We start from the raw sequence: 21,508 nt of genomic DNA, 5'->3' as shown, positions 1-21,508 counted from the left end.
TTGTGATGTGATCTAAGTGCCCCACAATCCAAAGTAATACAGTTGATAGTGTAGTCTATCAAACGAATCAGAATCAATTATTTTACTAAATGTAACTTTGACTATATTTAACTGCTTGAAAATAAACTTCTACCACTACCAGAGAAATACTTAAAATACTTGTTTATTTTCTATTATTTCTCTCTCTGCATTGTTGGGAAGGACCCTTAAGTAAGCATTTCACTATTATTTGACACTTGTTGTTTACGAAGCATGTGACTAATACAATATCATTTGAATAATCTGTAATCGACTCTACAGTATGTACTGACATTTAGGGGCGTGGCCATATTGCACGTCACTAGGTAGGGACAGAAAAAGGGCAGGGTGTTTGTTACGTTAGGTAGATCAGTATGGTTATTTTTTGGTTTATTACTTTTTAGTTGTTGTAAAAAAAAAATTAAGCATAATATAAGGGAGTTATAGTCCAATATAGTAGGTGGCAGCAATGGAACATTTATTGGATGCCAACCGCCGTTCAAACTCATCGAAGAAGTTAACATCTAGATGTTGTTCAAATTCATACAAGTACTACTGTCAATAATGCCATATGTTGCAGACTTTAAAATTGCTCACTACAGTATAAGATAGTTAGCCAGTCTCTCAAGTAGTTAACTAACAAGCAAGGAAATCAGTCTAGCTAGCTAACGTTAACTAGTTACAGTAGCTTGTTAACATGGTTTGCGAACTGTTGCATGTTTTTCTTGATTATTTGGCTTCATACAACGTTGTTGAAAAGTAACTTTATAATATTTAGAAGCCAACTTAGCTAGTTACCTTTTCAATTTAAACAATGTCAAGCGTACATGAAAGTTTGTATTTCAACCCAATGATGACCAATGGGGTGGTCCATGCTAATGTGTTTGGCATCAAAGATTGGGTGACTCCGTACATCTCCGTTCTGGCCTACTGTACGAGATGACCACGTCAAAAACAATTGCTCTTCAGGAAAGAAGTCGCTTGAACAAACTCATCCTGCCTCTACATCAGGTTGGAATATCTTATTGTTCACCTTTACAGCTTCTACTTTCCACTGTAAATTGCTTGCTTTTCTTCATCAAAGGTTTAGTCTATGTATTAGGGTCGAGACTTGACTCATGGCCAATTCCTGAATACTGGAAGAATTTTGTCCTCAAACAGAATATGCTGTGAAACTCCAGTATGGATGAGTCCTCGATTCAACTGCAGTTACCTAGGCTTGTAATGTGGTCAGTGCTGCATGTCACCCTCCCCACTCCTTTCAGTGCTATTGATTCTGAGGCGTTTAAGACCAGTGTTGTTGGCAAGTACACATCATTTGATCCAAAGGTCAGATCAAACGAACACTGTGTCTAGTTAGAGAGCACTGATAAATGAATTTAATTTGAATTTATGGGACAGATTGTAGGATTGCTCGCTGAATGCTTGTCTCTCATCATGACTGCGTCCTCTATGTTTTTAGGTCTGTTCATGAGACACATGCTCCTGGCCTACAAGCTGCCCTTCAAACAGGTGTACAAACTGTACAACACCCTGCAGCACTACAATCACAGTCATTACGCCCAGCCTGGTGATGACCAGGTGGGGCTGCCTGGTGATGACCAGGTGGGGCTGCCTGCCCTGACTGCAGATTACTCTGACATGGACCTCACCAGCACAGAGGACACTGTAGGGGAGAGGATGGAGGAGGAGCTGGACACAGCACCACTGCATGAGTTATTAAAAGTAGAGGTGGTAGTAGAGTGGAGTACTGTGTCATCAGCTTATCCTTTGCAGTTTGCATATTTCTCATTTACCCTATTTGAGACCTTGAAGTCTCCCCTACGCTGCCCTCAACCTGGCACAACTGCACTGTCGCTTTGGTCACTAGTGAGTAGTGATGGGCATAGATATGGAAAGTCTGTATCAATATCAGTTGCAATTTATGTATGCAGTATTGATTCATGTCAAAATGAAAATCAACTCCAACTCTTGACTCAGTCAACAGGCTGACCTGGCTCTACATGAGGCAATCCGCATCGCCCAGGAGTCCAATGATCACGTGTGCCTGCAGCACTGCCTAGTAGGAGATTTTATGTTTGTGTTATATGCCCAACATACAGTATTTACATAATGTGTAGTCAAGGTTGGTCAGTGTCTATTTCACATTCTCAGCACCAATAATGTACCTGTGTAATCATCCATGAATGTATTTGTCTCTTTCAGAGTTGGCTTTACACGCTGTAACGGATGAAAGGACCTGACAGCTCTGCGCTAACTGAAGAATCTGTGAAAATGGACGTCCACTTCTGTCTACTGGTAAGAATTTCATATGCCTGCAGATGAGACTGGAGCACTCCAGGTTTACTTACCGTTTTATGCAATAGCCTCTCAGTTTCCTGACTCTATGGCGGTTCAGTAGATCCAGGTGATTACTAACCCTCACATTACCACCAACCTCCTTACCAGTGCACCAAATCTGGAACCAACAAGACCCTGAACAGCTTCTACCCCCATGCCATAAGACTGCTAAATAGCTAATAAAATGTCTACCCAGATTACCGGCATTGACCCTTTTTTGCACTGACTCTGCACCCACACACACTGGACTCTACTCACACATGCTTATACTGACATCCCAACACACAAATACACACACACACCAACATGCATACTGATACCTGGGGCGGCAGGGTAGCCTAGTGGTTAGCAGCCGAAAGGTTGCAAGTTCAAATCCCGAGCTGATAGGGTACAAATCTGTCGTTCTGCCCCTGAACAGGCAGTTAAACCACTGTTCCTAGGCCGTCATTGAAAATAAGAATTTGTTCTTAACTGACGTGCCTAGTTAAATAAAGTTACAATTATTATTATTATTTTTTAAACTCACACACACTTTCACACTCACCACATATGCTGCTACTACTTCCTATTGTCTATCCTGTTGCCTAGTCATTTTATCCCTACCTATTTCTACATAGCTACCGCAATTATTTTGTACCCCTGCCATGTTATTTTTACTCATTATTGTTATTTGTTGTTCACTGTGTAATAATTCCTCTTAACACTATTTTTCTGTAAATATATAAATATATATTTTTTAAACTCTGTATTGTTGGAAAAGGACCAGTAAATAAGTATTTCACTGTTAAGTCTACACCTGTTGTTTATGAAGCATGTGACAAATAAAATAGTTTTCAGAGGGGCTTTCCTTTCATTTGATTTTCTCTCAGTATTTGGCATATCTGGGCATTCATTCCCTGGTCCAGCAGGGGGCGATCCAGGGCAAGACAGCCCATGAGCTCATTAATGCTCTGAAGGACACAGACATCTTGCAAAGTGCTGGAAGCACAGCCTGTCAGAGCTCATAGACATCAGCCTGGCTCAGACTTCATCCATATGGATGATGTATGGCAAGAGGTGGGTCTCCTTAACTCATTCTGACATTCCCTGACATAAAGAGTCCACACTAAAAATAAAAGATTCAAACTGCAATGAATTTAATATAAAATAACAAAACCTGGTTGTCACTCACATATTTGGCAGCAATGTGAACCACAATTCCCTCTGCCACCTGGCTGAGCTGCATGCTGAACAGATACTGTAGTTAGTACACCACTTCCCACCTCTTGTCTCTGGCTCCACCTCTTATTTGTCTTCTGTCCCATCTCCCTCAGGGCTGTTTCACAAGCATTAATGTGATCCAGGAGATGTGCACTGGTACTGACTGTGAGTGAAACTTGTTTTAGCTCCTGTCCCTCTCTCCCTCCAGGGCCTGTATGGGGCTGTGTCTGAGGTCCTGAAGCATCTGAAGGAGCAGTTTCCCCCTCACACCCAACATGCCAAGCCAAGGTGAGGCAATCTGAACTCCTACTCATCTCTATCCATCAACTTTAGACTTGATTTGCGCCTCGAGTATGCGCCTCGTCTATTTCCATACGCACTGTTCATGACACAAACTGTTCACACCCCTCTTGTTGGTGAAGAGAAGTTTGCCGGTTTAACGCTTATTTCCTGAAATTCTGTCGTGGGGTGTAAAGAACTGTGCACATTTTCTTGCAATTCTATGCATTTTGCCATGTCTACTGTGTATTCATGTGATATTTGAGTCACAAACAAATTACAGCAATATCTATGGGGTAAAAAAATTTAAAAGAAAAATAATAACATTAGCTGACATGGGCTAGTTGATCTGGACATTTCTGACAAGTTATAAATAGCTCTTTAAGGTATAGAATGACTGACATGACAAGAGGAAAACTGATGATGCATTACCCAATTTTGAAATTTCACCTTGTACATTCTACTATTACAACTTTCAAAAGTAAGTTTAAAACCATGCTGAGTCCCCCCCTCAGTCCCACAGTTTGGGAACCACTGTTCTAGTTAACTGTATGTACAGGTACTGCCAAAATAAGGGAAACACTGGAGTAAATTAGGGTTCTGGCGGCTCTGTTATGTTACTCACAGCCATTCTGAGTGATCACCTTTTAACCTATGGTGAATCCATTCTATACTGATTGGAGTGGTCTCTTCCAGGATGACAATGCCCCCATCCACAGGGCATGAATGGTCAATGAATGGTTTGATGAGCATGAAAACTATGTAAACCATATGCATGGCTGTCTGTCATCACAACCTAATTGAACACTTACAGGAGATTCTGGAGCGGCACCCGAGTTCTTCACGACGATCAACAAACACCAAATGATGGAATTTCTTGTCAAAGAATGGTGTCACATCCTTCAATAGAGTTCCAGACTCTAGTAGATTCTATGCCACGGTGCATTGAAGCTGCTGGCTGGTCGTGGTGCCCAACACCCTGTTAAGACACTTTATGTTGGTGTTTCCATTATTTTGGAAGTTTACCTGTGTATGTGTTGTGTTAACAGGAAAGCTCAAGTGCCAAAGGCGCTGAACCGGACCACTAAAGCGTACAGTATCCTGTAGAGGCTGTGGGAAGACCAAGTACTCAGAGATGAGCATCAGGTGGGCCAGGACACTAAATAAAAACACCAGACCTCATCTGTCGATGGAGTCCTAGAATGTTGTTTGAATATGTGTTTATCAATTTGTCAAAGCTACAGTATTTGTTTGGCTAAGGGTTGTGTGGCTGTGTTTTTATATTTGTGTGTGTGCCTTGTGCAGGGTGATGCTGGCCATTGCAGAGTTGCATTGAGAGTCGTCAGGTGTTGCCACAGCCCTTGCTCTCTTGCTGCAGGCCCTGGCCAGACAGCACTATCTACATGCCCTGGTCTCTGACTATCCTGCACCTGGCCTTCACTCAGGTCAACACACGCAATATGTAAGCCTGGTATGCTTGGTGTATACACACATATTCTCAGATATACAAATCTTTAATCTCTTGACCTTAGGCGAAACTGTATACTGTATGCAAAGCATACTCCCACATGTAGGCAAAACAAGAAAATTCATACTGGGTTATATTTAAAAACTCCATCAATAGTTTGTGTTGTTTTCTGTCTCCCTGTCCAGTTGATACTGGAAGTGCTGGAACAGACTCTGTGTGTCCTTTATTATCCCATCCTGGCCCATGAGCAGTCATGGATAAGGGAAGAGCTCTGCTGCTGCCAGCCTGCTGTCAGGTGGCCACTGCTGGGTCCCAGCCCAGTGGTCAGAGGCATGCAGGTACCACACATCCCCAACAGCAAAGCTTCATATCACTTTCTCAAAGAATTGTACATGTTTGATTGGTGGTTGGGAGGACTTTATCATTTGAGTACACATAGGAGTCTTTCCGCATTGTATTTTCACTACAATTTTGGATATTTACACAACCCAAACGTCTGATTCCCTGTTGTCTCCCTCCAGGTCTGGGCCTGGCTATGCAGACTCTGGTTGAGGCTGTAGCCTACTTCTCCATGCTGGACTGTAAGGGGCGTCTGTGGGACATCCACTACCTGCAGGCCCGACTGCACCACACCCTGGGCCAAACCCCCCAATGCAACAAATGTGCCAAGCTGTTCCACCTGCTGGAGCTGCAGGCGCCGGGGGCAGCCGTCGCCATGCGACTCTGAACAGTCATCACCACCCTAACACAGACCGGTACATATACTGGTGTACTCTGTCTTTGTCATGAACTTCACATTTCATCTTTTGTTTCAAATTGCTGCATTAGTAGAGAAACAACTGGTTTAGGCACTCCCAATTTTACATTGCAAACGTGTATCATTTTTATACAATATAAAGATCAAACTTCAAGTCTCTAATCTTATCTCCCAAGTTTGTTGTCCTTTTTTCTTGTGAAACTGCGAACCTGAAAATCACTATAATTTGTTCCACCTGAAAATGGTTCTGACTACACTACCACTAGATGGCGATCACAGCTATTGGAGAAAAAGTGCAGCCTGGCTGGGCCTCCCCACAACCTTTGTAATTTAATTTGCATACATAACACCCACATAGTATTTGAATTTCAGCATAGCATACCAGTAGTCAACAATGAGTTTTACCTTATTCAGGAAAGAATCCTTTTGAGGTTGTCATTGCCTCTGAAGGATGTCAATAGAATACATATCATCAACATATTTTTAAAAGTCCCAGTGGTGGGATCTCATCGGAGGTCAAGACAGAGATGTCTAGCATAGAGCATCTAATCATCTATGCTTAGAGAATGAGGAAGGCTTAACTGAGCTGTCAGGGAGAGCCAGTTTTACCCACCACGATATGATGAATGACTTTAATATCAGAGCCGGGCAGAAGATGAATACGTTTTAGAGAGCAAGGTGATTTTTCTTCAGTTGGAGCATGCCAATGAACAATGTAATTTCAACTATTTAAATGAAGTGAAAATATTCCCTAATTTTAATGGGATAGATCTCGGTGTGTGTGCCGTAGCGTAACACATTCTGTGGGAAACTGAGCTAAGCAATGACACTGCATATTGTTTTGGTTAGTCTGGTGTAGATTTATGCAACCTCTTAAGAGTGGTAATTTTTTTATGTGCCAGTCATGAGCGCCACTACGTTCACATTATCTCTTCATAATGACACTGATCTAAGAAAAGGTCTTGTGAAATCCATTATCTCTTCATAATGACACTGATCTAAGAAAAGGTCTTGTGAAATCCATTATCTCTTCATAATGACACTGATCTAAGAAAAGGTCTTGTGAAATCCATTATCTCTTCATAATGACACTGATCTAAGAAAAGGTCTTGTGAAATCCATTATCTCTTCATAATGACACTGATCTAAGAAAAGGTCTTGTGAAATCCATTATCTCTTCATAATGACACTGATCTAAGAAAAGGTCTTGTGAAATCCATTATCTCTTCATAATCACACTGATCTAAGAAAAGGTCTTGTGAAACAATTTGGATATTTTGAATATCCTTAATTGCCCTTTGGTTTGTATACAGAAGAAGCTTAGTCTAATAGCATTTAAAACATTACCTAACATTGGTTTGCAAACACAGAAGTCTTATTACTGAAAGGAAGCAGTGACATGCTGAAACAGCCCTGAGCCTTCAAATATTTCATTCTGGCTATTTAATAATTTCAGAGGAACAAACTAGAACCAACTTAGGTAAAAGGCAATTGACTAACGTTTGAGTGGGTTCGTTTTTGAGATATTCCTCATGTCCCTCTCGCAAGGAAAAATACATTGTCATCATTACTTGAACTTTTTTGGTTGATTTCAACAGTTTACATTATACAGGAAGAATGTTTTTCTGTTCAATTGCACAATCACTCTTACCATTAACATGCAGGTTTAGTCCAGGTGTTGAAAGTTCGACAATTTAAGTTGTGTGTTTCTGAATGTTTGCACAAGAAGCACTCTGTAAGGCCCCAGGCGTGTTTAGCTACCTCACTCTATAAACACACAGATGGTGGGCCTCGTGGAACAGAAATGGGACAGAGCCTGTGTAAATACACACAGTAAATATACACACGCTGCATATTTCACTCTGCTCTTGTGTGTGTGCGTGTTTATATCTCTGGAGATGGAGGGAGCTGCAGCAGAGGGATGGCTGGTCTTTTCATCAGACAACTCTAGATGGGCTATGTGATCATTGACGCTAGATGTTCTCTGCACCAGTGGCCTCCCCTGTATGTGAGCACTGAGCCTCAACGTTGACACTAGACTCTGTTCAGGCCTGCGCTGTCATAAGGATCACAGTAGTCGGGGCATGGGATATGTTCCATTAGCACAGTTAAGATGAGCTGTGTCAAAGGATTGAAAAACACTTGCTTTACTATTTATGTATATAATGTACAGCTTCATTAGCCATCCTTCCCCATCTGCCCACAGGCTGAATGCTGTCTGAATGAATATGAATCATTTCACTCTCACAAGGAAGAAGAGAGTAGAGTATACACAGATAGTGTCTCAGGCCACATTCCTTTAACCTGTCTCCTCCCCTTCATCTACACAGATTTTGAAGTGAATTTAACAAGTGACATCAATAATGGATCATAGCTTTCACTTGGATTCACCTGGTCAGTCTATGTCGTGGAAAGAGCAGGTGTTCCTAATGTTTTGTAAATTTAGTGTATATCATTCTCATGGAGATTTTCACATCTATGTTGTTAAATGTTTGTCTCTTTATTCAACTGCCAAGTCACCAACTCTGCCACCTATAGTCCTACTGGTGAGGTCTATTAGCATGCTTGTCTTTTCAGTTATTGAGAACCTCATAAAAGAGAAGAGCGGTTTGATAGAGAGGAAGTATTTAGGGTGAATCCTATGTGTGATTTATTGTCTATTTAGCTTCTTATACTTCACTGGTCTATGGAAGCACAGGCAGTTCAATGGCTTCAGTGATTAATCCAATTTGAGGTTTTTGTAAAAGCCACAGCTGGTGCCAAATGCCACATCTTGCCAAGATTTGTCAGAAGGAAACTGCTGGGTATTTTGTTCTTCAAACTGTTAAAGGAAGTTGAGCCAAATGTTTTTGTATGAAATGGTACCTCAGTCAGTTGGTTAGACATAATGTAGCTGTTGTTAACATATTGTGTACTGTAAAACATTCTGCTACAACCTTGCTTCAATAATTTGATTTCATACTACAGTAACATTTGTTCAGCAGTTAGGTTACAGTTATCAAAGCAGAGAAGGATGTCCCTCAGAATATGGGGAACGGGCAGAGTAATGTGAAATATGTATTTGTTTAAAATGTTTAATAACAAGCATGGCAACAAGCATGGCATGAGAACAATGCAAGTTTTAAAAAATATATCTGCACCACATGTATTTTTTTAAATACACTAAATTCACTTACTCGATATTAAACATTAAAAATGTGTCTTTCTTAACAATCCTCATCACAAAAAAATATAAAAATACCATTTCAATAGGTCAATGGCAGCCATATTTGAGCCCTTATTAACAGCAGGCCCCCATGGGCAATGGGCAGAGTTGAGATGAAATCAGTAAAACAGAAATCACTGTTTTAGAGTTACAGATCAGAATTCTCATGAAAATAAAAATGTAGCTACCTGTGACCAACATCTTCATAAGGCAGATGGTAGACCTGTAGCCTGGTTGACAGATCTGTTTGTGCTTTAGCCAACCCATAAAGCACCAACAGATCTGACAACCTGACCTGTTAAGACCTGAGGTGGAAGTCGAGGAGTTTTCAGTGACCAACTGTGGTATTTTACATGGTTAAAACATACAGACCATTTTTCCTTGATGGAGAGACAAAACAGTCATTTCTCAATATTTGATTTGTTCAATGGACAGAGACAAACTACTTTGACAACCTTTCATATTGGTGTTCACATTATCCCCTAAAACATGACCTTTCTTAAATCTCAGATAAATGGCTATTTTTCTGTCAAACAGAATGATTGCTCATCATCACAGAGTAATTTGACTAATATGTTGGCTAATATTTCATAAGCAAACTATTTCAGAATGTACATCAGGTGATCCATGGTGTCCATTTCAGTTCTGGCCCATTGGTATTTACAACCAGCAGGAAACCACAGTTACAGTCCAGCGTTCTGCTACCCCACTGCATTGCATAAATAAACTTCTTTCTTTAGGATAATTGACAATGATCTCTTGATACAACAAGGATTTAAAAAATGCCACTCTCAGAGTTGCAATCGCACTTCTTTTTCAAAATACAAAAATAAATAATGCTGAAATAAAAGCAAATAAAAGTTGCCGATTATTTGGTGTGAAGAGAGGAGGTATTGATGTGGAGTAAAGTCATTTTCCATGTCTTGAAAGGAATTTAGGCTGAAGAAAAAGTGGCTGTGCCTCCTTGAGGAGCCATTGTTTCATTGCAGATACATGGCCTCTCTATGGCCCTGTCTCTTAATGGCCCTGTTTCTTTATGGAGACTCAGTAGCCCGCTGGATAACCCCCTTTTCTGGGGTCGGACTCAGCACAGAGCCGCTCCCCCTGTCGCACCACCGCCTGAACTACTGATCCAGGAGTCATCAGCAGCTCTGTTACATGGTTCTTCTGTGCCAGACCATCTAATACGCTCTATTACACACACACGCACAGATTACATTTCAGTTACCCAAAAGCTTTTTCAAATGAATTTGTATTTTTTCATCAAACAATATTCTATGCAATATTGTTCAAAATTACCCACCTTTTCAAAGCCATGCTCCACTACTGTCATATTTGGGTTAAGTTGATTGTGAATTCGAGGTTGTGTCACAGCTTTTTTGAGGTCGTAGTCAAAGAACAAGGAATTCAGAATCACCTATGTAAATGAGAAAAAGAAGCTACTTATACTCTGATTCATCACAATATCACAATGTAAGGATAGATGGCTGTCATGTGTAGGCTTTATCTGTTTTAGATTATCAATTTATTTGTATGGCTCAAGACTTACTAGGGCAGTCGCTGTGGTGATCTTTGTTCCACCAGAGGCTCCCACCACCATTTTAACTCTATTGTCTTTGTCCAAGATAATAGTTGGGCACATAGAAGATAGAGGCCTTTTACCTAAAACAGAGAGACAGCTAAATATTCAGACAAAGTTATTCTCAGAAAACAAACCAGCCAAGGCTCAAATTGGGGCCATGTGTAAATTGAGAACTTTCAGTAGCTTACCGGCAATAAGGATATAGATTTTAGTTCCTATACTATCTCACCAGGCTGGATGAAGTTGTTAGGAGATGGAGGGATTCCAAAGCCATTGGTGATGTGTGGAGAGCTGAAGTCATCCATCTCATCATTGAAAATGATGCCAGTTGATCGGGACATGACTTTGGAGCCAAAACTGAAGATGGGAAATGATAGGAGTTACATATCCTATGAATGTTATTTAACGGTTAAATGAAAACAGAGAATCCTCAGTAAGACCATCGGCAAGCAAAGGGTGTTTAGAGTGAATGCTATATTAATGATCTGTCTCTGGATATCTATAATCTACCCTGTAGCATTATGTATTCATTAGTCCTATTGTCTCAGGAGGTCTTGCCTTGTAGGACTCTTACTATAGATTGATTGTGCTGGTGGCAGCCACAGCACTTCCATCCTCAGCTATGACGGACAGGTGTGCTGTTCCGTGATTGTCAGGGACAAAATAATCTGGCTCATAGTAGCTGTCGGGATGAGTGGTGTCATCTGTGATCTTACTCCTGATCCCATCAGCAAAGTAGTCTGAGGTCATGTTGTGGATGAGCTGGAGAGAATATTAAATCATCAGTAAAAAAAAAAAGGAATTCTGTTGGTGAACAGCCTATTCTTTAAACAACTACAAACCATCTTTATTTCAAAGTCAAATATATATTTGTGAGTGAAACTGTGTACTTGAAAAATGGGAATCAGGGTTCTCACATCGGTGATATTGAGATAGCGTGGGTCCCCTAGTCTGCTCCTCTTGGCATAAGCAAATCGGAATGCTTCCACGATGCGGTGATATGTCAAAGTCTTTTTCTCGGCCGTAGAGACACTCGTGCCAGTAAAATTATACCCTGAAGAAAAAAAACATATTTCAGACTAAACAATAACTAGTTGTTAATTTATCAGAGATACAGTAGATTTAATGTACAGTACCAGCCAAAAGTTTGGACACACCTACTCATTCCAAGGTTTTTCTTTATTTTTACTATTTTCTACATTGTAGAATAATAGTGAAAACATCAAAACTATGAAATCATTCATATGGCATAATGTAGTAGCCAAAAAAGTGTTAAGCAAAACAAAATATATTTTATATTTGAAATCCTTCAAAGTAGCCACCCTTTGCCTTGATGACAGCTTTGCACACTCTTGGCATTCTCTCAACCAGCTTCACGAGGTAGTCACCTGGAATGCATTTCAATTAACAGGTGTGCCTTGTTAAAAGTTCATTTGTGGAATTTCATCCTTCTTAACGCATTTGAACCAAGTGTTGTGAGTGAGTGTTGTGACAAGGTAGTGTTGGTATACAGAAGATAGCTGTATTTGGTAAAAGACCAAGTCCATTTTATGTCAAGAACAGCTCAAATAAGCAAAGGGAAATGATAGTCCATCATTACTTTAAGACATGAAGGTCAGTCAATCCACAAAATGTCAAGAACTTAGTTTTTGCTCTTCTCACTAACAGCAAATTATTGCATCTTTTTATTATATTTAGCTACCTGTTTTTTTGTCATGAATAATTTATTCCCCATTTGGACAAGTCTACTAGGCTACTGTTGCCTTCTTGCAATGCAATACTTCAACCACTGCAAACTGTGCCTTCGTATGGTCTAAAGTTTGCGGGAGGATAAGCACATTCTCAGTCAATTTCAGTTTTTCATAACGTCCACTTTTGAGTGAAAGCTGGCGCACGCATGTTTTGGGACATATCTTGTGCATATGCAACGTTTATAAATGAGGCCCCTGGTGAATTAACTGTGGCTGAATTAGTGTAGAGGGTTGGTGGGGGTTACGGAGGGGGCGGAAACAGTGTCCAAGAGGAGTACAGGGGAAGGAAACCTGAAATCCTCTGGTCTGCATGGCTGAGTTCAGACTCAGAGTTAGCTAGGCTGCTGCTCACCGTCCACTATGTTGAGTATGAGTGCCAGGACTGGGCCGCTGGAGGGGGCGTCTGGGACGTGCATGGTGTACTCTCCCACGGTCAGCTTCAGTGGGTTCTCATTCAACACAGGCCGGTACTCCAGCAGGTCCCCCAGGGTTATAATCCCTCCTGAGAAGAGGAAATAACTGCTGAAGAAGCACATCGACACACTGCCTATAAGATCTGTCTCGCTTGATCATCCACATAGTGTACAACAAGAATGATGAGATGTAATAGGATTTTATAATGCACAAATGTAAAGACCTGCTGCCTGGATGTCATCCACAATTGTCTGCGCCATTGTCCCATTGTAAAAAACATTCGGTCCCTCCTCTGCTATCCTCTCATAGGTGTCTGCTAATTTGGGAAATTTAACGATGTCATTTTCCTTCAGGATGTTTTTCTGGGAGTCACAGAACACTTCACTGGAGTACAAAATCAAGAACAGAGAACTTATTAGAAGGAGTTATTCAAGCAAACCCATAGAATAAAAGGACCAGAATTCCCATGGCTTTGTCATCATAGATTTTACAGTGCCAATCAAATAAATCATCAGTGGTCATAATAAATCACAGAGGAAGCCATGAATGACATCAAAATAATCACATTTTATTGGTTGAAATATGGGGTACTCTGTGATAAAATCAACTCATCCTATTACAGCACTTCATAGAGCATTACATTCACGCTGATAGAAAAAGGTACATTTGTAGAAGTGGTTGTAGTAGTAATATAGAATTTACAGATAAAATCAACAACATTTCAGTGTTTGTCCTGTCCTCACCACATATTGGCATCTCCTTGAATAGCGTCCTTGTTCTTGGAGATGGCTTTGGCCAGGGCTTTGCCTATAGGGAAACCGATGCGTGCCAAAGCAATGCTTGGCTCAAACAGATCCTTCCATGGCAGCCTGCCATGTCTCCTGTGTGCCATTTCGTAACCACGGATCTCCCCAGGAATGGCAATAGACAATCCACCTGTTATGCAGAGACGACTTTATCACCATTTGCACAAAGTTGAAACCCTGCTCACAAAGGATTTTAAATACATATCAGTATATTTCCTCATTTTGACAGGTGAAACATTTGCCCCCTTGTTGTACCCATGCATATGATGCAGACAGTTAGACCTAATGTTCCTTAGAATGATGGAAAACCAGGGAAGAGGATACCAGAAGGTTCATACTATTCTCGCAGTGTCATCTTCTCTCTATCCCCATCTCACTGTGATACACTCCAGCTACCGTATAACTGTTCAGCTGTTATCTTGAACCACAGAACCTGCCTAACCTATCCTGTACCTGACGTACATTCCAGAACAGTAGAACTGGTACCTTTCCGAGAAAGCTGGGTGTTATTGCCAAACATGTCTTCTGTCGCGTTCATGGGTGCTGTCTCCCTCGCGTCAATGGTTTCAACCTTCCCTGTCGAGCAGTGATAGAAAATGCAGACATGGATGTGTTTATTAGCATTTTGTGGAGGCTTGAGGACACACTTACTCACCTGTGGAAGCGTTATAGATTGTGAAGAAGAGCCCCCCTCCAATGCCCATGCTGTGAGCGTTCAGGAGGCCAACACACAGAAGGGCGGCGATAGATGCATCCACCACTGAACCATTCCTCTTTAGAATGTCCCTAGGTACACACACACACACACACACACACACACACACACACACACACACACACACACACACACACACACACACACACACACACACACACACACACACACACACACACACACACACACACACACACACACACACACACACACACACGTAATTCTCCTTGTAGAGCTTAATCATGTCCTGTCATTTGATTGCCTCCATGAATCATTGTATCAAAGGGAATTAGTTGTCTAGTGTAACGTTACTTACCTTCCCACCTCAGAGCACGTTCCAGCATCTGCAGCCACGGCAGCTTTGGAGTAGAAATGGTCTGAGGGGGAGATGGGGCTCTTGTTTCCCATCCCCATGAACACCCCCACGAACACTCCCACTGCAGCCACCAGCAAAACTACCAGCCCAGCCACCAGGGATTTTCTGACCATTTTCCTGCCCAGGGGAACCAACACACCAACACATCTTACAGTTAGACGGGAACCTTACAGGTATATTTATTCTTGATTGATTGAATTTATTAGATCATTAAAAGTAGTAAGCTGCAGGTGGGTGATCTAGCAGTTTAGCCGCTAGATGCACATGTCTCCGGTGCACATGTACTGCTGTAGCATCTGTTCCAATCCGGCTAACTGCTATTTCAGCACTCTATATTTCACCATAATCTCTCTATCAAATAAACAAACAAAGCCTTAAAAAGAAAAATAGATACAAAACAATATATATACAGTACCATTCAAAAGTCTGGACACACCTACGCATTCAAGGGTTTTTCTTTATTTTTTACTATTTTCTACATTGTAGAAAAATAGTGAAGACATCAAAACTATGAAATAACACATATGGAATCATGTAGTAACCAAAAAAGTGTTAAACAAATCAAAATATAAATAGATTTTTCAAAGTAGCCACCCTTTACCTTGATGACAGCTTTGCACACTCTTGGCATTCTCTCAACCAGCTTCATGAGGAAGTCACCTAGAATGCATTACAATTAACAGGTGTGCCTAAAAGTTAATTTGTGGAATTTCTTTCCTTCTTCTTGTGTGTCAGCTAATTAGTTGTGTTGTGACAAGGTATAAGGAGACTATGTGAATCAGGCCGGCATGGTCAAATTGCTGCAAAGAAACCACTAAAGGACACCAATAAGAAGAAGAGGCTTGCTTGGGCCAAGAAACATGAGCAATAGACAGTAGACCAATGGAAATCTGTCCTTTGGTCTGATGAGTCCAAATTTGAGATTTTGGGTTCCAACCGCTGTGTCTGTGATCTCCACATGTGTGGTTCCCATTTTGAAGCACGGAGGAGGAGTTGTGATGATGTGGGGGTGCTTTGCTGGTAACACTGTCAGTGATTTATTTAGAAATCAAGGAACACTTACCAGCATGGCTACCACAGCTTTCTGCAGCAATACACCATTCCATCTGGTTTGTGCTTAGTTGGAGTATCATTTGTTTTTCAACAGGACAATGACCCACAACACACCTCCAGGCTGTGTAAGGGCTATTTGACCAAGAAGGAGAGTGATGGTGCTAGATCAGATGACCTGGCCTCCACAATCACACGACCTCAACCCAATTGAGATGGTTTGGGATGAGTTGGACTGCAGAGTGAAGGATAAGCAGCCAACAAGTGCTCAACATATGTGGGATCTCCTTCAAGACTGTTGGAAAAGCATTCCAGGTGAAGCTGGTTGAGAGAATGCCAATAGTTTGCAAAGATGTCATCAAGGCAAAGGTTGGCTACTTTGAAGAATCTCAAATACAAAATATATTTTGATTTGTTTAACATTTTTTTTGGTTACTGCATGAGTCCATTTGTGTTTTTTCATAGTTTTGATCTCTTCACATGAGTAGGTGTGTCAAAACTTATGACGGGCACTGTGTATATAAAAAAAATTAAGTCTTTGTATGCACCGGAGGCAGCGGCCTAGACCGCTAGACCACCCTATGCCACATATATACAGTGGGGAGAACAAGTATTTGATAACCTGCAAAATCGGCAGTGTTTCCTACTTACAACGCATGTAGAGGTCTGTAATTTATATCTTAGGTACACTTCAACTGTGAGAGACGGAATCTAAAACAAAAATCCACAAAAATCACATTGTGATTTTTAAGTAATTATTTTGCATTTTATTGCATGACATAAGTATTTGATACATCAAAAAAGCAGAACTTGGTATTTGGTACAGAAACCTTTGTTTGCAATTACAGAGATCATACGTTTCCTGTAGTTCTTGACCGGGTGTAAACACACTGCAGCAGGGATTTTGGCCCACTCCTCCATACAGACCTTCTCCAGATCCTTCAGGTTTCGGGGCTGTCCCTCCAAAGATTTTCTATTGGGTTCAGGTCTGGAGACTGGCTAGGCCACTCCAGGACCTTGAGATGCTTCTTACGGAGCCACTCCTTAGTTGTCCTGGCTGTGTGTTTCGGGTCGTTGTCATGCTGGAAGACCCAGCCACGACCCATCTTCAATGCTCTTACTGAGGGAAGGAGGTTGTTGGCCAAGATCTCGCGATACATGGCCCCATCCATCCTCCCCTCAATATGGTGCAGTCGTCCTGTCCCCTTTGCAGAAAAGCATCCCCAAAGAATGATGTTTCCACCTCCATGCTTCACGGTTGGGATGGTGTTCTTGGGGTTGTACTCATCCTTCTTCTTCCTCCAAACACGTCAAGTGGAGTTTAGACCAAAAAGCTCTATTTTTGTCTCATCAAACCACATGACCTTCTCCCATTCCTCCTCTGGATCATCCAGATGGTCATTGGCAAACTTCAGATGGGCCTGGACATGCGCTGACTTGAGTAGGGGACCTTGCATGCCCTGCAGGATTTTAATCCATGACGGCGTAGTGTGTTACTAATGGTTTTCTTTGAGACTGTGGTCGCAGCTCTCTTCAGGTCATTGAACAGGTCCTGCCGTATAGTTCTGGGCTGGTCCCTCACCTTCCTCATGATCATTGATGCCCCACGAGGTGAGATCTTGCATGGAGCCCCAGACTGAGGGTGATTAGCCGTCATCTTGAACTTCTTCCATTTTCTAATAATTGCGCCAACAGTTGTTGCCTTCTCACCAAGCTGCTTGCCTATTGTCCTGTAGCCCATCCCAGCCTTGTGCAGGTCTACAATTTTATCCCTGATGTCCTTACACAGCTCTCTGGACTTGGCCATTGTGGAGAGGTTGGAGTCTGTTTGATTGAGTGTGTGGACAGGTGTCTTTTATACAGGTAACGAGTTCAAACAGGTGCAGTTAATACAGGTGATGAGTGGAGAACAGGAGGGCTTCTTAAAGAAAAACGAACAAGTCTGTGAGAGACGGAATTCTTACTGGTTGGTAAGTGATCCAATACTTATGTCAAGCAATAAAATGCAAATGAATTACTTAAAAATCATACAATGTGATTTTCTGGATTTTATTTTAGATTCTGCCTCTCACAGTTGAAGTTTACCTATGATAAAAATGACAGACCTCTACATGCTTTGTAAGTAGGAAAACCTGCAAAATCGGCAGTGTATCAAATACTTGTTCTCCCCACTGTATATAGATGTACACTACCGTTCAGAGGTTTGGGGTCAATTTAAAATGTCCTTGTTTTTGAAAGAAAATATATTTTTTTGTCCATTAAAATAACATCAAATTGATCAGAAATACAGTGTAGACATTGTTAATGTTGTAAATTACTATTGTAGCTGGAATCGGCAGATTTTTAATGTAGTATCTACATAGGCGTACAGAGGCCCATTATTAGCAACCATCACTCCTGTGTTCCAATGGCAAGTTGTGTTAGCTAATCCAAGTTTATAATTTTAAAAGGCTAATTGATCATTAGAAAACCCTTTTTCAATTATGTTAGCACAGCTGAAAATGTTTTTTTTTCTGATTAAAGAAGCAATAAAATTGCCCTTCATTAGACTAGTTGAGTATCTGGAGCATCAGCATTTGTGGGTCGAGTATGGATCAAAATGACCAGAAACAAAGAACGTTCTTCTGAATCTCATCAGTCTATTCTTGTTCTGAGAAATGAAGGCTATTCCATGCGAGAAATTGCCAAGAAACTGAAGATCTCATACAAAGCTGTGTCCTACTCCCTTCACAGAAAAGCACAAACTGGCTCTAACCAGAATAGAAAGAGGAGTGGGAGGCCCCGGTGCACAACTGAGCAAGAGGAGAAGTACATTAGAGGGTCTAGTTTGAGAAACAGATTCCTCACAAGTGCTCAACTGGCAGCTTCATTAAATAGTACCCGCAAAACACCAGTCTCAACGTCAACAATGAACAGGCGCCTCTGGGATGCTGACCTTCTAGGCAGAGTTCCTCTGTTTAGGTGTCTGTGTTCTTTTGACCATCTTAATATTTTATTTTTATTGGCCAGTCTGAGATAAGGCTTTTTCTTTGCAACTCTGCCTAGAAGGCCAGAGTTGCAAATACAAATCAATCGTCTGAGACCAGCAACTCGGACAGCTGATGAAACTGGTATTGCACAACGAAAGAACCCGTCTCAGGGAAGCTCATCTGCATGTTCATCATCCTTACCAGTGTCTTGACCTGGCTGCAGTTCGGTGTAGAAACCGACTGTGGGCAAATGCTCACCTTCGATGACCTCTTCAAGGATGAATCCCAGTTACAACTGTACCAGGCATGGCGTCGTGTGGGCAAGGGTCTTGCTGATGTCAACATTGTGACATGAGTGCTCCATGGTGGCGGTGGGGTTATGATATGGGCAGGCATAATGCACGGCACCATGTCGCGAGAATCTGTACATAATTCCTGGAACCTGAAAATGTCCCAGTATTTCCATGGCAGCATGTTCCAGTTCCAGTTCCACCTCACACAGCCATTGAAGAGTTACACTTCTCCTAATGCACATTTTTCTGTATGATCCTGCTGTCTGTTTAGACATATTCTGCCATGCACCTCACAGGCCTGTCAAAAGTACAGTTGCACCAAGGGGTAACAGAAGTATCCACAGTAGCAGCCAGCTTGTGATGTGGTCTGTTTGGATTATTCTGCCTGTGTCCTTAGTGCCATTGAGATGCCTGAGTAGTCACAAAGCACAGAGATATAAACTGGCAGCAGAAGTGAAAGAAGTATCTCAACACCCCCCCCCCCCACCACCACCACCACCACCTCTAAATTCAACCTCAGTAGCTATTCCAGAATGCAGTCAGTCCTACTGGTGTGTCTGCCTGATGAACCACTGTCAAAGGAACCCGTAGAGCACCCCAGCTATTGTGTCTAATCTCATCACTGTCATCCCAATGCAGAGGTCCCCCATGGAGCACGCTGTGTATTTTTTATCACATATATTTGAGTCAAATTGTTGTTGAACAAGAGTAGGCTTCATCCTACCTTTTGTGTGGATTTCAGAGGCTGTCCCTTGAGTCTAGCGCATGTCACTCACTCTTTTTTGGTACTGAAGAGGTGATTTTTATTTGACAAGCTCCATTAAAGTCAACCATTATAAAACAACTTAGATTTACTGAGTGTACAAAACATTAGGAACACCTGGTCTTTCCATGACAGACTGACCAGGTGAATCCAGATGAAAGCTATTATCCCTTATTAACGTCACTTGTTAAATCCACTTCAATCAGTGTGGATGAAGGGGAGGAGACAGGATAAAGAAGGATTTTTAAGCTTTGAGACAATTGAGACATGGATTGTGTATGTGTACCAGTCCGAGGGTGAATGGGCAAGACAAAAGATTTATTAAGTGCCTTTGATCGGGGAATGGTAGTAAGCTGCCAGGCGCACAGGTTTAAGTGTGTTAAGAAAAATCGAATAAAATTATATTTGTCACATGGGCTGAATACAACAGTTGTAGACCTTACCGAGAAATGCTTACTTACAAGCCCTTAACCAACATTGCAGTTTTAATTGAAATAAGAGTTAAGAAAATATTTACTAAATAAACTAAAGTAAAAAATAAAGTAACAATAAAAGAACAATAATGAGTCTATATACAGGATTCAGAAGAGACAAAAAGAGTTATTTACTCAGCAACATTTAGTCCTGTGTCCAGCAGCACAACTGATTTATTAAACAAACTCCAAAGAATATGATTATCTACTTACTTTCGACCTCAACCACATGTTCTGTTCACGGTAATTGACCGGTAATCAACATAATCAGCATGTGTAATCATTTTTATAACCACATTAAATTGCCAGAACCAGATTTGGCACACAGCAACAGCACATTGCCTCAATCAAATGACATGTTCAGTGTTCAGTAATGTTGATTTGGCCAGACATACCATACTTGTCCAGATAAACACTGGAGGTTGACATAAAATGTAGTTACATAGGACTTGCTGGGAATGGGTGTAGCCATCCTATACTAGACAGAACAGAGGGTTAAACCCCAGATAATGATTTAACAAGCAGTTAACAAATAGTACTTAAAAGGTTTTTGAGACAAAAATATTTTTCACATTGAATTTTAAATGTGTAAAGCTACTTTTAATAATTTATTGAATGTATAATAGAATTTCTGAAGGAGTCCACAATGATTCGAATTTAATCACACAGTGGCCCATTAAACAACGAATTGCACCTTATTTTATCATTGCCAACCATGTCATAACACTTGACACAATTTCAATTCCTAAAAATGTATCTCAATATCAAACAATTTGATAGCATAAATCACACAACTTATAGTTGATAAACTTACTTTCATAGTGCGCTCAAAAGAAGACCCGTTTCAAGAACCTAGGCGTATTTAATGCACAGCATATTGATTCTGTTTCTATTTCATATTTTTTATTTCACCTTTATTTCACCAGGTAGGCTAGTTGAGAACAAGTTTTCATTTACAACTTTGACCTCGCCAAGAATAAAGCAAAGCAGTTCGACACATACAACAACACAGAGTTACACATGGAATAAACAAACATACAGTCAATAAT

General features: G+C 41.1%; 1 protein-coding gene and 1 pseudogene across 1 annotated transcript in view; one reads left to right on the top strand and one right to left on the bottom strand.

Moving 5' to 3' along the window:
• The first annotated feature begins 871 nt into the window (after positions 1-871).
• LOC118394050 (anaphase-promoting complex subunit 5-like) lies at positions 872-6,223 on the top strand (annotated as a pseudogene).
• Positions 6,224-9,122: 2,899 nt separating this feature from the next.
• The window catches only part of LOC118393097 (glutathione hydrolase 1 proenzyme-like), a 32,023-nt gene continuing 19,637 nt past the window's right edge, over positions 9,123-21,508 (bottom strand). The window contains exons 2-13 of the mRNA XM_035785407.2: positions 14,852-15,028; positions 14,476-14,606; positions 14,307-14,396; positions 13,758-13,950; positions 13,238-13,398; positions 12,953-13,102; positions 11,767-11,903; positions 11,424-11,611; positions 11,079-11,206; positions 10,817-10,929; positions 10,571-10,684; positions 9,123-10,458 (exon numbers count right to left, since the gene is read on the bottom strand). Coding sequence (XP_035641300.2) covers positions 10,312-10,458; positions 10,571-10,684; positions 10,817-10,929; positions 11,079-11,206; positions 11,424-11,611; positions 11,767-11,903; positions 12,953-13,102; positions 13,238-13,398; positions 13,758-13,950; positions 14,307-14,396; positions 14,476-14,606; positions 14,852-15,028 — 1,729 coding nt within the window. The 3' untranslated portion in view covers positions 9,123-10,311. The remainder of the gene's footprint in view (positions 10,459-10,570; positions 10,685-10,816; positions 10,930-11,078; positions 11,207-11,423; positions 11,612-11,766; positions 11,904-12,952; positions 13,103-13,237; positions 13,399-13,757; positions 13,951-14,306; positions 14,397-14,475; positions 14,607-14,851; positions 15,029-21,508) is intronic.

The sequence above is a fragment of the Oncorhynchus keta genome, chromosome 14 (assembly GCF_023373465.1).
Source record: "Oncorhynchus keta strain PuntledgeMale-10-30-2019 chromosome 14, Oket_V2, whole genome shotgun sequence".
In the NCBI taxonomy this organism is placed as follows: Eukaryota; Metazoa; Chordata; class Actinopteri; order Salmoniformes; family Salmonidae; genus Oncorhynchus; species Oncorhynchus keta.
Note: the sequence above shows the minus strand (reverse complement) of the source record. Positions and strands in the feature narration are given on the sequence as shown.